The 15448-nt window shown below is 47.4% G+C and overlaps 1 protein-coding gene across 3 annotated transcripts; it reads right to left on the bottom strand.

Annotated features, from left to right (window-relative positions):
• Nucleotides 1-370: 370 nt before the first annotated feature.
• LOC146035278 (uncharacterized) lies at nt 371-14229 on the bottom strand. 3 transcript variants are annotated; one of them, XM_083158637.1, is made up of 8 exons: nt 13915-14229; nt 12024-12203; nt 9783-9891; nt 9180-9292; nt 7288-7352; nt 5775-5916; nt 918-2150; nt 371-474 (listed from the first exon to the last, which is right to left on the bottom strand). In XM_083158637.1, exons 1-7 carry the CDS (start codon nt 14163-14165, stop codon nt 947-949), a joined length of 2064 nt encoding a protein of 687 aa, XP_083014763.1. In that variant the 5' UTR covers nt 14166-14229; the 3' UTR covers nt 371-474; nt 918-946. The 3 variants fall into 3 exon arrangements, with proteins under 3 accessions (XP_083014763.1, XP_083014764.1, XP_083014765.1); XM_083158638.1 differs by lacking the exon at nt 371-474 and having other exon boundaries at nt 820-2150; nt 12024-12139; nt 14051-14193; XM_083158639.1 differs by lacking the exon at nt 371-474 and having other exon boundaries at nt 820-2150; nt 12024-12139; nt 13915-14074.
• Between the last annotated feature and the right edge of the window lie 1219 nt (nt 14230-15448).

Raw genomic sequence — 15448 nt, 5'->3', positions numbered from 1 at the left:
CTGGGTGTGTGCCCTTCTTCATGAATAGCAAACCAGTAGCAGTCCGTGGATTTAATACTTGGAACTGCAGATATATCTATTACACTCCTATATAGTTGTTACATGACTGTAAGGTTGTAGCACACAGTGGCTGCTTTCGCTATGTGACCGGCATTACAGAGCACAGATCTTAGAATGTGGCAGATAGACTCTTTGTAAATAAGCTTGTAATCTCCACTGTCGCCAGCAGAGAGCGCTGTTGTGCGGCTAGATTGAGGCAGTGTTGGCACAGTATAAATGTATACCACGCTAGGGGAAGTAGCATACTGGCCAGTCAGCGGTTCTTATACTAATCAAGCAACAAATGACACAGAATCCAGTCTGCACCCGATTAGTAAATAACACTTGTATATTATAAATGTATTCATCTGATAATGGGTTTGACTGCAGAGATGCTAATAGGTCTTATATGTTTCATGCACCAGGGCTGATGTACTAAAAGTAGACAAGAAATAGAAAATATAGCATCAATTACTAGTCCCAATACATTTGGTACATCTATAAGCCCCACAATATGCTCGTAGCGATCCAAATCCCGATGGACGCAGTCTGTGCATTTGCAAACCTTGGCACCGAATGGCTTCAGCGAGCTACACAGTCGCCAGGCCATTCGTTGCGGGGAGAGAGGGCCTGGGGGTGGAAATGGGGCTGGATCGGGAGAATGCCCAGCGGTTTTTGGGTGTCCCCAGGAAAAAACGTGGTGATGAATGCGGACGGGCGGCATGGGAACTCCCAGCACTCCCCCCCCCCCCCCCCCCCCCCCCCCCCATGGCTCTTAGTCCTTACTTAAGGCCTCATGTGCAGAACTTGTCCCAAGGTGTACACTATGTCCACACGCCCCCACTAAAGTACCAGCTAAGTGTCTCCATTGCGCGTACCTACTGCTAGAAGAATGTGGTCCCTCCGCCTAGTCCTCGTCATTATCTGCTGACAGTAAGATTTTTGGAATGTCATTTGGAATATCCTGGTTCTCAAATTTGCCCTGAAATGAAATGGACAGATCTACGATGGCGGACAGCGGATATCTACTGTTCCCCGCAACCAATCCTGCGCCGGATAACTGTACAGAGGATTCCGAGAAGTCTCCTGACATAGACACATGGCCTGGAATTGTAGAGGACTTCTTCAGGACACTTTTGCTAAAAGAAGGGCCTCTAGGTGTCCACGGTTTCATAATTTGGGCATCATCCATTTTTGTTTGATCTCCGGGTTTCACAGCGGGCGGCCGTAGCGCAGTCCAGTCTATGCTGTTGTCAGGGGTGAACTCAAATTTCAGTTTGGGAATAAAGATTGCGTTTTCATCCGTACTTCTCAGTACCAGGACCCCCTGACTTTGCCTCAGAACCTCATTGCTCTCTGACCAGACACAGGGTCTTGTTACGGTCTGGTTATTGAATACGGAAATTCCTGCTGTGTTCTCTTCAGTTGGGTTTGAACTTTGGCCCAGGTTCATGTTGCTATTTTGAGTTAAGTCCAATTCTGCTGAGAGCGACTTAGAATCCTTGCCCACTGAGCCAGGATCATTAATCGATTGATCATGGGTTGATGTAGCCTTCTCTACTTGACTTTGAGTGTCTGCAGCTGGCACGGATGATGAGGATGGACAAACTAAACCACCAGCAGCTTTAATGTCAGAACTGCTGGAGGTAGAAATGGGAGGAGATGCTGTCTGTGGTGTTTGGGGTTCGGATGAGGGTTTTATTTGGGCCGCCTTGTCCTCTTCTGCAGGCTGCCCTTGGCCCATGTCAGTCTGCTCACAGATTGAGTCAGAACCCTCCTTTGCAATGTCTCCGCTGCCGAGAGCCACATCTGATTCTGTGTTATTAGTTGTGAAGGAAGGCAAGTGTGAAAGATTCCGTGGGTCATGTTCACTGGGTTCTGCTGTGGAATGAGCATCAGCCTGAGTTGCCCCAACTGGCGTGCCATCATTATTCTGGATGACGGCAGCTTGGAATGAGGCCTTGGGTGGAATTTCTGCCTCTTGGCGTTTGTCACATGTTGTGAATTCAGTACAATCCTTGTCCTTCAGAGCTAAGCCATCAATTTGCTGGGTCAATAGTTGGCTTTCAACATCTTCACTCACTTCGGTGATCTTCTGCTGGACAGATTGGCTGTTAAATAAAATGGAATTAGTGATGTATAAAATATCGGAATTGTATTAATGAGGCGGTTGGGCCATACACTGTTATAGAAACTCATGTTCTAGAAATGCCTGTGTCCCTGATGACCTGCATTCGAGCAGTGTTTCCCAAATCCAGCCCTCAGGGACCTGTGAAACTACATGTTTCCATATAGCCTAGTCGGTGCACAGGTGTGCTCATTACTGGCTGACACAGTTGAAAAAAAAAATGTAGGGGGTTATTCTGATTCACTCAGAAAGGCACAATCACTCTCTAATGGACAAAACCATATGCACTGCAGGTGGGGCTGATGTAACCAGGTTCTATTATCCCTCTATGGGGGTCATGGACCCACAAAAGGGAGAATAGCCCCTGTGAGTCGAGATTCCCCATCACTACACAATGTGTCTGTGAACAACATTGTTCACAGACATTTTGCTGGGGCACATTGGCTGATGGCCTAACGATATATACCGGTCATTGTGTACTCGGCAATAGGGGTGCTGGATTTGGGAAACTCTGTATTACACATGTGTCCACATACATCTAGACGTCCTTTTAACGCCTTGAGTTCTATTGGAGAAAGAGTGATATATATAAATAAAATTATTTATTATTATTATTCTAGTGACGCCATGCCATGGTGACTTGGGGCCTTATTCTAGTTCACTCTTTCTGACAAAATCCTTCTTAGATGGACAAAACCACGTGCACTGCAGGAGGGCAGATGTAACTTGTGCAGAGAGAATTAGATCTGGGTGAGTTATTTTGTTTCTGTGCAGGGTAAATACTGGCTGCTTTATTTTTACAATGCAATATAAATCTCACTTTGAAGTAAAACCCCACCCAAATCTAACTCTCCCTACACAAGTAACATCTGACCCCTGCAGTGCACATGGTTTTGTCCATCTAAGAAGGATTTTGTCAGAAACCGTGAACTAGAATAAGGCCATTGGAATCGCCAAGATTTTTTGTATGCACCTTTTTCCATCACAATACGTGTTATCACAAAACGGAGTGAACAGGACACACAAGCAACTTCTGCTGATTAAATGATGTGTGTCATGCCTATATTCTGTCTATGACTACGGCTGTATCTGTATACGAGAAACATTAGAACGGAGCTTTACGAATACAAATACAGTCACATACAAATAACACTCTGGGCGGTATTCAATGAGCCTGATTCGCCAAGTTTTTATGGCGAATTTGTGCTGTTTGGTGAATTTTGGACTAAAACAGTGAATCACCCTATTCAATGACCACATGGCGAATACATTTGAAGGTTTTTTTCGCCATGATTCACCGAGTATGTGGAATGTGAACTTTTAAAATAAAGTGTTTTGTTTTTTACATTTGGTGTCAAAAAATCAGGAATTTTATTATGAGGAGGGGCATGCTACTTTTATTCATGTGCTGTAAGCACATGAATATATATTTAATTAAAAAAATATATATCTTTTTTTTTTTACACAGCAGCCAGCAGGGGGCGCCGGAGCCGAGCCGCTCATTATATATTCACTGCACCCGATCGTTACGATCGGGTGTAGTGAATATAGGTCCCCTGCTGGCACCCCCGGGGGGCAGCCTGTGCTGCCTGGCACCCAGGGAGCCCACCTCCCCCCCACAAACTTCTGGGGCAGGCAGAGAGACTTCCATCTCTCTGCCTGCCACCGTCCACAGGCTCCCTGCGGCATTCACCGCAGGAGCTCATATTCGCTGGTCAGGGGCTCCTGCCCCTGACTCGTTGAATACCGGAGCCGGCGAGGCTCCGGAACGTGGCGAATGTGCAGCGAATCCAAAAAAGGATTTGCTGCACCTCGCAGGTATTCTCATTGAATACCGCCCAGAGTGCTCCCGAGTCACACGTTATGTGTAGGGATGCCAATCCCGGGGCATTTTTTCAAATCCAGATTCCGGGATTCTCGGATTCCTAAAAGAAAAACACACCCTGTCCACCCCTACATGGGCGGGCAGGTGCTTGGCAGCCGGGAGTGGGACAGAGCAGCGTTGCGGGGGGTCCCTGGTGCAGCCCCGCAGATTTACTTACATAGGCAGGTGGGAGCAGGGCAGACAGCAGCATTGCGTTGATGTCTGCCAGGTGCCTCCGGGCAGGTAGCGGCCTGGTGCCTTCGGGCTACCTGGTGCCTATGGGCAGGTAGCTGGGCAGGAGGGGAGGCTAGGAGTCTGCCAGGAGCGGCCCTCTGTAGCAGGACGCTGCAGCCTGCGCAGCATGACGATCAGAGGTCACGCTGCGTAAGCCGCACGCCGGGGGCAGCTTCTAAGCGGGTGCTCAGAAGCTGCCCGGCATTAGACTGCGCATGCGCAGTCTAATCCCGAAATCCCGGGATTGGCCACCCTAGTTATGTGTAATGCCACTAATAAGGCAAGGCGGACAGATGTACGTGGACACGTATGTTTATTATTGGTACTTATGTAGTATCTGGGCGTCCGATTTAGAAATCGGATCGGATCGCATCGCATCGCATGCGACCAAATCGTATGCGATGCGATGGTCAAGATTTTTCCATAGGATTCAATGTTAAAATGGTCTGAGTCCATTTTAACATAGAATTCAATGGGAAAAAGGAGTCCTTTTCCTTTCCCCACTATCCAAGTGGGCATGGAGTTGGATATAAACCTGTGGTGAGCGTAGCGAGCCACCGAGCCCGAAGCGTGGCGAGCGGACACAGAATACTTTTTAAGAAATATGCGTTCGCTCGCCACACTTCGGGCTCGGTGGCTCGCTGCGCTCGCCACGCTATATAAAATCAACTCTATGCCCACTTGGATAGTGGGGAAATGAACAGGACCTTCTTAACATTGAATCCTATGCAAAATCGCATCGAATCGCATCGCATCGCATCTGATTGTATGCCTTAAGGTAAGGCATACAATCACAAAATCGGACGCCCAGATACTACATAAGTACCCTATTATTTTCTATATGTTACGCCAGTGGTTCCCAAACCGATCCTAAAGGCACTCCAGCAGGATTTAGGGATATGACTGAGGTACTAATTAAATCACCTGTGCCTAACAGGGATTCGGTATGAAATGTCGACGGTCAAGATCCCGAATGGGTCAAAATACTGACATATAGAATGTACAGGTGAAAGAGTCAACATGACTTTCTGTTGACAGGTTGCGAGGTCGACATGGGTTTTTCCACTGTGGTTTTTTTCTCGAATGTCGACACGGTCGACATGGACACAGTGGGAAGTGAACTGCAGCCCCTTGCATCGCTCACTTCGCTCGCTATGCTTCGGGCACACTATTTTATTCTCCCACCACGCCCTAGTGGGGCATGAAATACCACCTGTCGGCACATGTCGGGTCAAAATACAGTGAAAAAACCCATGTCGACCTCGCAACCTGACGACAGAAAGTCATGTTGACTGTTTCACCTGTACATTCTATATGTCGGGATTTTGACCTTGTCGGGATTTTAAATGTCGTGATTCTTTCCTTGTCGGGATTTTAAATGTCGGGATTTTGACCGTAGAGATTTTGACTGCATCCCCCTAACAGGGCTAGCCTTACAACCAAGACTGTCAGGGTTCCCTTACGGATGGCACGGTGTTGTGTCATGCAATGAGACCAGGATTTTCTCACCGTCTACCAGTAGTCTCTGGTCTTGTTCCTGCAGACGTTGCCTGTTTCACTGGAGATCTGGGAATCCCGACCTGCCGGCGGCTCTGAGGTGGCTGCTTGTGGACGTTTGTATGATGATGATTTAGATTCTGGCATGGGCCTCCTGCTTACACACACAGAAGGGGAGTAATATAAGACACCAAGCACTCGCGCCCTATATGTGCAACCCTAACGCCCTGCAACTCACTAACATAGCTCGCTGTGTAATGCAAAATCTCCTATTCAGATGTGGGTGTGTGTACAGCTATTCCTAGACTCCCCATAATATCCATTTATCTGAGACACCTATGATTTATGCAGGTTCTGGGGTTGGCTAAATTCTAGCTTGCATTACACCTGGTTTTAATTTGGCCACAGAACCTGTGTGATTCATAGGTGTCCTGGATTATAGGGATAGTATGACGGTCGTGTGTCCCCTGTCTGCTGTCAGAAAGGTTCTGCACCAGGTCAGACTAGGGATGACCATCGACCATTGATGCTTAGAAATCATTGATGGTTTATGACCGATGTTGAATAGTTTTGCCATCGATGTCAAGCTTAATCTAATAGTTTAATTTTTGCTTCTTCCCCAAGGGGCTGGGACATGAAGCAGGCTCCACCCATGAAGCCCCACCTCTGTATTTTCAATCAAAGAAAAAGGATGACCATCGATATGTAAAAACATTGATGGTCATCGATTGCATAGTAATACACTATCGAGGGCCAGTTGCACTTTTGCCATCGATGGCCATCCCTAGGTCAGACCTGAACTCTTTCTACTATGGCTCTGACACAGATTGCTTCCGGGTCGGAGCTCTGTTTACAATGTACACTGATGCAGCAGTGACTGGAGCCACTCAGCAGCAGAAGAGACTAGCCACGCCCCCTGATGGCAGTAGCCCCGCCCCTGGATGTTCGACAATGCTGCAGTTAGCTTTATTACCTTTGTGTAACTCCCCATGGTGTAAATAGGAGACCCGGGGTATGGGTAAAAACTGGACTAGATAGTACCCCGGAATGCCAGATTGGACAGGCTCCATTCTCCCCCCCCGGAGAAGACACCCCCACTGGACAAGACAACCCCTGGACCGGACACTACAAGCTCCGGAATGCAGAGTTTGATGTCCGGCGTTCCGGGGTCTTGTCCGGGTCCGGTTTTTACTGAGACCCGGAGACTTGGGGCAGATGACCTGTGTTACCTGTTTGCACTGCCCCTTAACCCAGATTAACCCTTTTCCATCGAACCAGATTATTACGGCAATAACCCGGGTTTAGCTGCAGTGGAAAAGGTGTATGTGTGCCTTCAGGATTGCAGTTGGGACATACTTTGCTAAAAACCTTAATAATGCCAATGGCATTATATGCAAATAAGTGGGAGGGGACAAATGTATCCGCATTATGATGGCTTTGGCTACTGTAGGGTATGAAGAATACTTGTCCCATCCCGTGACTACAGGCAAACACAGGACTCCGCATTTCCCTCCATCCACCATACCTGACACAGGAAACTGAGCTGCTGACGTCAAACTCTTCACTTTCTCAGGGTCCAGAAGTTTCAACCTGTCAAAAAATAATAAGGAAATGCTACAACCCTGATATCTCCAGCCCAAATCTGTCTATGTAACTGCATGCAGCACAATCACAGACAGCGAGGACACCGTTATGGGGTATGCTGGTATATGGCACTAATACACTGATAGAGTCCCCTCTTTCCATCTCAGCTACATTGTGAATTGGTCAAATGGGAAGGCAAAGTGGCAATTACGGGGGGTGATTACCGGGGGTGTATAATCTACACAGGCAGGTGATTACCGGGGGTGTATGATCTACACACAGGCAGGTGATTACCGGGGGTGTATAATCTACACTCAATCAGGTGATTACCAGTGGTGTATAATCTACACTCAATCAGTTGATTACTGGTGGTGTATAATCTACACTCAGGAAAGTGATTACCGGTGGTGTATAATCTACATACAGGAGGGTGATTACTGGTGGTGTATAATCTACACTCAGGCAGGTGATTACCAGTGGTGTATAATCTACACTCAGGCAGGTGAATACCGGAGTATAATCTATACATTTCCTGTCTAGCGAGTATGGATCTAGCGTTATACATTTCCTGTCTAGTGAATATGGATCTAGTGCTATACATTTCCTGTCTAGCGAGTATGGATCTAGCGTTATACATTTCCTGTCTAGTGAGTATGGATCTAGCGTTATACATTTACTGTCTAGTGAGTATGGATCTAGCGTTATACATTTACTGTCTAGTGAGTATGGATCTAGCGCTATACATTTCCTGTCTAGTGAGTATGGATCTAGCGTTATACATTTCCTGTCTAGTGAGTATGGATCTAGCACTATATATTTACTGTCTAGTGAGTATGGATCTAGCGCTATACATTTCCTGTCTAGTGAGTATGGATCTAGCGTTATACATTTCCTGTCTAGTGAGTATGGATCTAGCACTATATATTTACTGTCTAGTGAGTATAGATCTAGCGCTATACATTTCCTGTCTAGTGAGTATTGATCTAGCGTTATACATTTCCTGTCTAGTGAGTATGGATCTAGCACTATATATTTACTGTCTAGTGAGTATGGATCTAGCGCTATACATTTCCTGTCTAGTGAGTATTGATCTAGCATTATACATTTCCTGTCTAGTGAATATGGATCTAGCGTTATAGATTTCCTGTCTAGTGAGTATGGATGTAGCGCTATACATTTACTGTCTAGTGAGTATCGATCTAGTGCTATACATTTCCTGTCTAGTGAGTATGGATCTAGCGCTATACATTTACTGTCTAGTGAGTATGGATGTAGCGCTATACATTTCCTGTCTAGTGAGTATGGATCTAGCACTATACATTTCCTGTCTAGTGAGTATGGATCTAGCGTTATACATTTCCTGTCTAGCTAGTATGGATCTAGCGTTATACATTTCCTGTCTAGTGAGTATGGATCTAGCGCTATACATTTCCTGTCTAGTGAGTATGGATCTAGCGTTATACATTTCCTGTCTAGTGAGTATGGATCTAGCGTTATACATTTCCTGTCTAGTGAGTATGGATCTAGCGTTATACATTTCCTGTCTAGTGAGTATGGATCTAGTGCTATACATTTCCTGTCTAGTGAGTATGGATCTAGCGTTATACATTTCCTGTCTAGCTAGTATGGATCTAGCGTTATACATTTCCTGTCTAGTGAGTATGGATCTAGCGCTATACATTTCCTGTCTAGTGAGTGTGGATCTAGCACTATACATTTCCTGTCCACTTTTGGTTAGGCCACATTATTATTTGGACTCTACGCCTGCAGTACACTGTCATAGCAGCAGCGGCATAATGTGTTAGTGGGGTGCTCCTTGTGTTTTGGACTTACCCCGATCTCTTTACCCGCACTGACACCAGCACGGATGGCCGTGGCCCAGGCCGTGTTACAGCTGCGCTCTGCCTCTCTCTGGTGACCCCAGCACTCGCGGCAATAGCTCCTCTCTGCGGGAAATAAACCAATGACAGCCTACAATATACATCCAAAAGACTCCAGCTACAGACAGAAGACAACACACAACTACGACAGTTCCCAATGTTCATATACAATATATAAAGCCCACCAATTTAAGTAATAATGCCCATTTTCTAACATACTGTTAATGAGCCTGTGTGCTTTCTCCCAGGAACATAAAATGCACAGATTAGATAGATTTCTTAATTATAAATATTGGTCCCTTTTCAGATTAATTAGTCACAGTGGCACTGGATACTTGCCCAAAACACTGGGTGACTCTGTGACCTGATCGAAAATAACCTCCTACCCGGGCATCTAATCTCTATCACCTGGCAAGCGCCAGCATCTTAGCTGTAAGGCCCATAAACTGTAATCCGTTGCAATCATTGCCCCATTACGTGTTATATTCCCTGTCATTATCCCAGCATTCGTCTGTGAGTGGTATAAAATGAACCTGTGCCTTGTCAGCTTACTGACCTTTGCTTTCAGAGATGGGTGTGAAGCGGCTGGTGATCGTGTTGTGAAGGCTGGTGCACTGGCACAAGTGGTTGCACCATAGGGAGATCTGGCAGTGGTACTTACTTTGCTGAGAAATCAGAAATACTGTTATTGTACGTTTATCTCTAGATGTTAGGGACAAGAAGATAAAAGCTGCAAAATAAAGTCCCCCAGAAACACGTGTGCTTTACAGACATTTTACCCCTAGGGAGCGATTCAGAGCCCCGTGGGGAAGGGGGGGCAGTGCTGCTGACAGTGAGCAGGGCAGCCAGTGCGGGCGAGCTGTGCGGATGACAGCGGGAGGACATATGTTGCGGTTGGGGGGGCTGAGCGGTCTGCACAGCGTGACCTCTGACACGTCATGCTGCGCAGAGCCGCACAGCCATGGACGGGAGAAACCGGGCAGTGGCTGTGCGAGTGCTCAGCCGCTGCCCAGCATTAGACCGCTCATGCGCAGTCTAATCCTGAAATCCTGGGATTGAAATCCTGGGATCCCGCCAATCCCGGTATTGACCACCCTAGGTCAGTTACGCACACTTGCACAGACCGGATAAATCATTCAATAGTGAGTGAGTTGCGAATTAATTTGCAGATCAGCGATCGATTTGCATGACTTGCACAAGGCGGGATTACACTGTGGCGGGGCGGCAGCTATCTCACTATCAATCACTACGTGGTTCCGCCAGCTGGGCTCAAGCTGTGCGACTCTCTCTGTGCAATACGATTGTGCACCAACTGAATTCACAAACAGATTTCATTATTGCTTTGGTGTCATCATTGGGTCTCTGAAATTCTTCAAATTCAAATGAGAAATGGGTGTGGGATAGCTCATCGAACATGTCTAGGTAAACAGTTATAGGGCCACCCCAAGGGTATGGGTCATAAGAACAACTCAATGAAGGTCGACAATTGAAACAGGCCGACAGTGTCAGAAAGTCAACACAAGCATTAGGTCGACAGTCAAAAGTGTTTTTTTGCCCTGAATGTCAACTTAGTTGACATGGAACCGTCTACTGCACCATATTGGATGGTAGGGTATGAAATACCAACTATCAGCACATGTCGGCTCAAAAAAAGTGAATGACTAATGTTGACCTTTGACTGTTGACCTTCCCATGGTCGACAATGCTTGTGTCAACTTTCTGATCCTGTCGACCATAGCCCTGTCAACCTATTGCAGGTGTCAACCTTATTTGGTCGACCCAATGTATGTCAACCTTCATTGAGTTGATCTAGTGACCGTATCCTGACCCCAAAATGGTCGAAATGTGCAAGGTCAAGGCAAACAAAAGGTTGATATGAATTTTACGATTTTTGGGGATTTTTCACCATAAACGTGAACTCCGAATTGGAACGGTAAAGTAGTCCGAACCATGCAAGTGTATGTGCTACAGTAATTAGGGTTCCACGTGCCGAGGTGCCAATAGTCACACCCCAAAACAGCCCAAAAGGAAAACACATGAAAAACATTTTCATGTGTCAATGGGTTCTAAGGCCTTGGAGTTCTGCAGATTGGTGGAACTATACACAGTATTATTATAGTACAGGACATTGGGGGTCATTCTGATTGAGTCGGTAAAAGCTCTCAGCTTATCGAGTCCCTGTGATGCCGCCCTGCCGAATACCTGCCGCCATATCCCCTTGCAACCATGCGGGGGGATGTGTTAGGAAGACACATCCCCATCGCATGTGCCCGCAGCAGGAGAAATCATTCAATGGTCGCTGTCCATCGAATGATTTCTCCTGGGTTCACAAATATAAGTCAGTGGAGACTTACATTTGCTGGGCGTTCCCATGTCCCAGCTCTGCCCCGCCCCCCTCCCTCACCGCTGCAAACGGCCTGGACACTGTTTAATTTGCAGAGGCATGCGCAGAGATGTGCATGCACAAACCCCAACCATCGGGGCAGGGACCGAATTGGGTTCACTGCGTGTGAACCAGAATCGCCCTAATTGTGCCTCCGATATACAGTAGACTTTACTTTTTGAGCTGCTCATTTGGATGCAGCTGCCTGTGTTTAAAGGAAAGACATTATGGCCTTTATTTACTAAGATGAGAGTTCTATTGAAGATGGGGTGCGTGTTGCCCATAATAGCCAATCAGATTCTACTTCTTATTTATTTGCTGGTCACCTGCTCAATAGCTGCATCATTGTGATACCTAGGAGGCAGGAGAAGAGCGCTGGACACACCATTGGTGTCATCAGTGTAATGAGCTTACCTAGGTCCTGGCAGTGTGTTAGGCGGGACCCTGGGAGCTGCGCGCTGTGCAATGTTCCTCTTCATATATGGAGATATTCTTGGTACATTCCTCACTTTGGCTGCTGGGTTTATGGACTGTAAAATACACAGAAATAACTTGTGGTGCGGCCAGCGGGATTGATAAGGATCTGTGTAACAGCTGAAATAAATCAATAACATGTTACTAAGAAGTAGTCATAGGAGTCACCCTGACCAAGTGACAGATCAGTGACTGAGTGTAATTACTCAGCTAATTTACCTGGTGGACCTTTCTTCTCTCCCACATGTTCCTTTATATCCACCCCCAGCCAGGGCCGGATTAAGGGGGGGCACAGGGGGGCAGTATCCCTGGGCCCCCCTCTAGCTAGGGCCCTCCTGTGGTCGGCATGTATTTAAAAAAAATAAGGAGCATGGGAGTGGGGTAGTGCTGCAGCCTCACCTATCTGCCAATGTGATAATGATTAATGGTGCTGAGCATCGGGAGCCAAGGCACACTGACTGCACAAGTGTGCACTGCATTGCTGGGAGCTGACTAAGTCCCATGAAACTTTGCAGAAGAGGGCAGAGGCTGAGAGGTTTGTGCCATACTTGCCTACTTTTGAAAACTAGTTTCAGGGAGATTATAGTTGGTAGTAGGATTTTGCACAGTGCCCCATTGAGGGGGTGTGTCATGCTCCACCCACAGGGCATGTCTAGTTCCATATATGGAGAGATTGTGAACGTGGCGCCTAGCAGCGTGGGTGTGTACTGCTACATCTGAGAGGAATCTTTTAAAATGACTTATATACAAATGTAGATGAGCCCCAAAGCAGTTAGTAAGAGCTACTATACTTGGTAAAGTGCTGGGAAATGGCGCTGATGGTTCAATGTAAATGTTTCTATCTCTCATTCCTTTTTCCCCAAAAAATGTAACAGTGTAATGTGGGCTAGGTGAAATGAGGGAGATTGCTAGACTAATGAGGGAGATTGCTGCTATTTCAGGGAGTCTCCTGCAGAATGCAGGAGGGTAGGCAACTATGGTTTGTGCTGAGCTCTGATTGGTGGAGCTCAATACATGCTTCTCAGGCCCATGGAGGACAGCAGCAGCAGCCTCATCATGGGAGGGTTTTTGAGGCAGCGCTGAGCCTGTGAGGTCTCCTACAGTCCTACAGAGTAAGGTACAGTGGAACAAACACAGGCTTTTCATGTGGTATGTTCCTGTTTCTTGTCTGGTATGTATTTCAGCACTGATATGCAGACCAGACCTGTGCTAGTTGCTCCAAAGCACAGACACAGTGAGAGAGAGGAGAGAAGGGTCTCAGCCAGGTATGGGGCAGTTATGTTTCTATGTTATAGCAGTGGGCACTGGGCACCATACAGTAGGCATGGATATTTTGGTATGTAGCTGTGTTAAATGTTAGGCTATGCTTGGAAACAGAGGCAAAGTATGGTGTATGCATGGCACGGGGTAGTGTATGGTGTATGCAGGATATAGGGCAGTGTATGGTGTATGGCTGCTTGCAGGATAGAGGTTAATGTATGGTGTATGCACGACACGGGGAGGTGTATGGTGTATGCAGGATACGGGGCGGTGCACGGTGTATGTACGCAGAAGGATAGAGGGCAGTGTATTTGGTGTATGCAGAATACGGGGGCGGTGTACGGTGTATTCAGGAGGATAGAGGGCAGTGTATGGTGTATGCAGGATACGGGGCGGTGCACGGTGTATGTATTCAGGAGGATAGAGGGCAGTGTATGGCGTATGCAGGATACAGGGCGGTGTAAGCAGGACAGTGTGTAGTGTATGCTGGCCATGAGGCTCCGAGAGTGATATACCGCACCCCTGCCACACGTTTTCCGTGCTTCCCCGGATCCTCCCGCAAGCCCGGTACCTGCCGTTCTCCCGCCTCCCTGGTGGCTGCCATGTGCGTTTGCTTTTCCAGGGCAAACTAGCAAACCTAACAGATAGGCGCTTCCTGGCTGTCAAACGTTTTCCGTGCTTCCCCGGACCCTCCCCGTGCCCGGTACCTGCCGCTCTCCCGTTTTCCTGGCGGCCGCCATGAGCGTCTGTGTTTCCATGGTAACCAGGCAAACTCAATCGATAGGCGCTTCCTGGCTGAGAAATGAAGAGTGCAAAGCGCATCGATGTGAGATCAGCACCATAGACAGCTGCTGTGCCTGAGAGCAAGCAACCACTGAGCCAGTCTGATCCGATTGTAAGTTAACCACTGAGCCAGTCTGTACAGGGTGACACTGCCCGTCTATATATTGTGTTACTAATGGTAAACAGTGAGCCATTCTATCACTACCAGTAACCACTAAACCAGTCCATACAGGGCACCCACGCCAGTCCCTACAGAGAATCCCCACCAGTAACCACTGTGCCAGTCCATACAGGCAGGGCCGGATTAACAATGGGCCTGATGGAGCTACAGCTCCAGGCCCACTCTCCAAATAGGACCATTTTGTAGCTGAGGGCCAGGGCTTTCCAACGAGCCCAGCCCTGCGTCGCTAGTCCCCCGGGAACCTGAGATACCGCCAGGCAAATCTGGAACGTTTTCCCCATAGGATAGCATGGGACCCACTAATTCCAACCTCCACCCGGTTCCAATGGCTGCAAGTTCCCCCTCCGGCATCACAGAAGCTCGAGGTTAATCTCATTCTAACTCAAATCGATGGGCCTTCAATCTGATACCTGGTCCATATGGGTTCATTGGTTCTAGAGATATTGCGGGTAAACTAATTTTTTTTTTTCATTTCTGAAATGTAATTTCATGGCTGTTCATGTTGTTTAAGGACAGATTTCTCTGGAACCAAACGGCCCAGTTTCAAGGGACCAAAATCATTCGAAGCCTACATGTAAATGGGTCAGTTGGTTCCGAAGATATAGCTGGTTGTTTAAAGGGGGGCGCGGGTGGTTTTCTCTCCCCCTCACACCAGAAAATGCAGGGACTAGGCTGGTGTAAAAGGGACCAGTCCGGGAATGTCCCTGCATGATCCTGGGACCATATTCCCGGGTAAGTCCCTGCATTTTCTGGTGTGAAAGGGGTATTATTTGGGTACTTGTGTACTAGCACGGCGCCCATCGCATCACATACCATAAGGCATGCAATGGTATGCGATGCGATGGCAGGCGATGTTAGACAATTTTAAATTGTATACCATCGAATTGTATGGCATTGTATGCCATTCTATCGCATATACAATGGTATGCGATTTAAAATTGTGTAAGCACCCTAATGGGGGCTTACAATGTTAAATACACCCCCACGCCATCCCCACTATGAACGTGAACCCGAAGCATGGCGAGCGCAGCGAGCCCGCGAGGGGCGGCGGTACGTGTCCTACGACCTTTTCATACCCCCACTATCCACGTCGGTGTGGAGTTGATTTTATATAGTGTGGCGAGTGCAGCAAGCCCGAAGC

The sequence above is a fragment of the Crinia signifera genome, chromosome 9, assembly GCF_055691185.1.
Source record: "Crinia signifera chromosome 9, ASM5569118v1, whole genome shotgun sequence".
Classification (NCBI taxonomy): Eukaryota; Metazoa; Chordata; class Amphibia; order Anura; family Myobatrachidae; genus Crinia; species Crinia signifera.
The sequence above is the reverse complement of the archived record's forward strand: the minus strand, read 5'-3'. Positions and strand labels throughout refer to the sequence as shown.

What these genes read in the sequence shown, in the direction of transcription:
- LOC146035278 (XM_083158637.1), bottom strand. Translation starts at nt 14,165, where the DNA reads ATGCGCTTTGCACTCTTCATTTCTCAGCCAGGAAGCGCCTATCGATTG. An exon ending in GGGAGGCGGGAGAACGGCAG is followed by an intron (nt 12,204 to 13,914) that starts GTACCGGGCTTG and finishes GATTTATTTCAG; the next exon opens with CTGTTACACAGATCCTTATC. An exon ending in AGCTCAGTTTCCTGTGTCAG is followed by an intron (nt 5,917 to 7,287) that starts GTATGGTGGATG and finishes GTGTGTAAGCAG; the next exon opens with GAGGCCCATGCCAGAATCTA.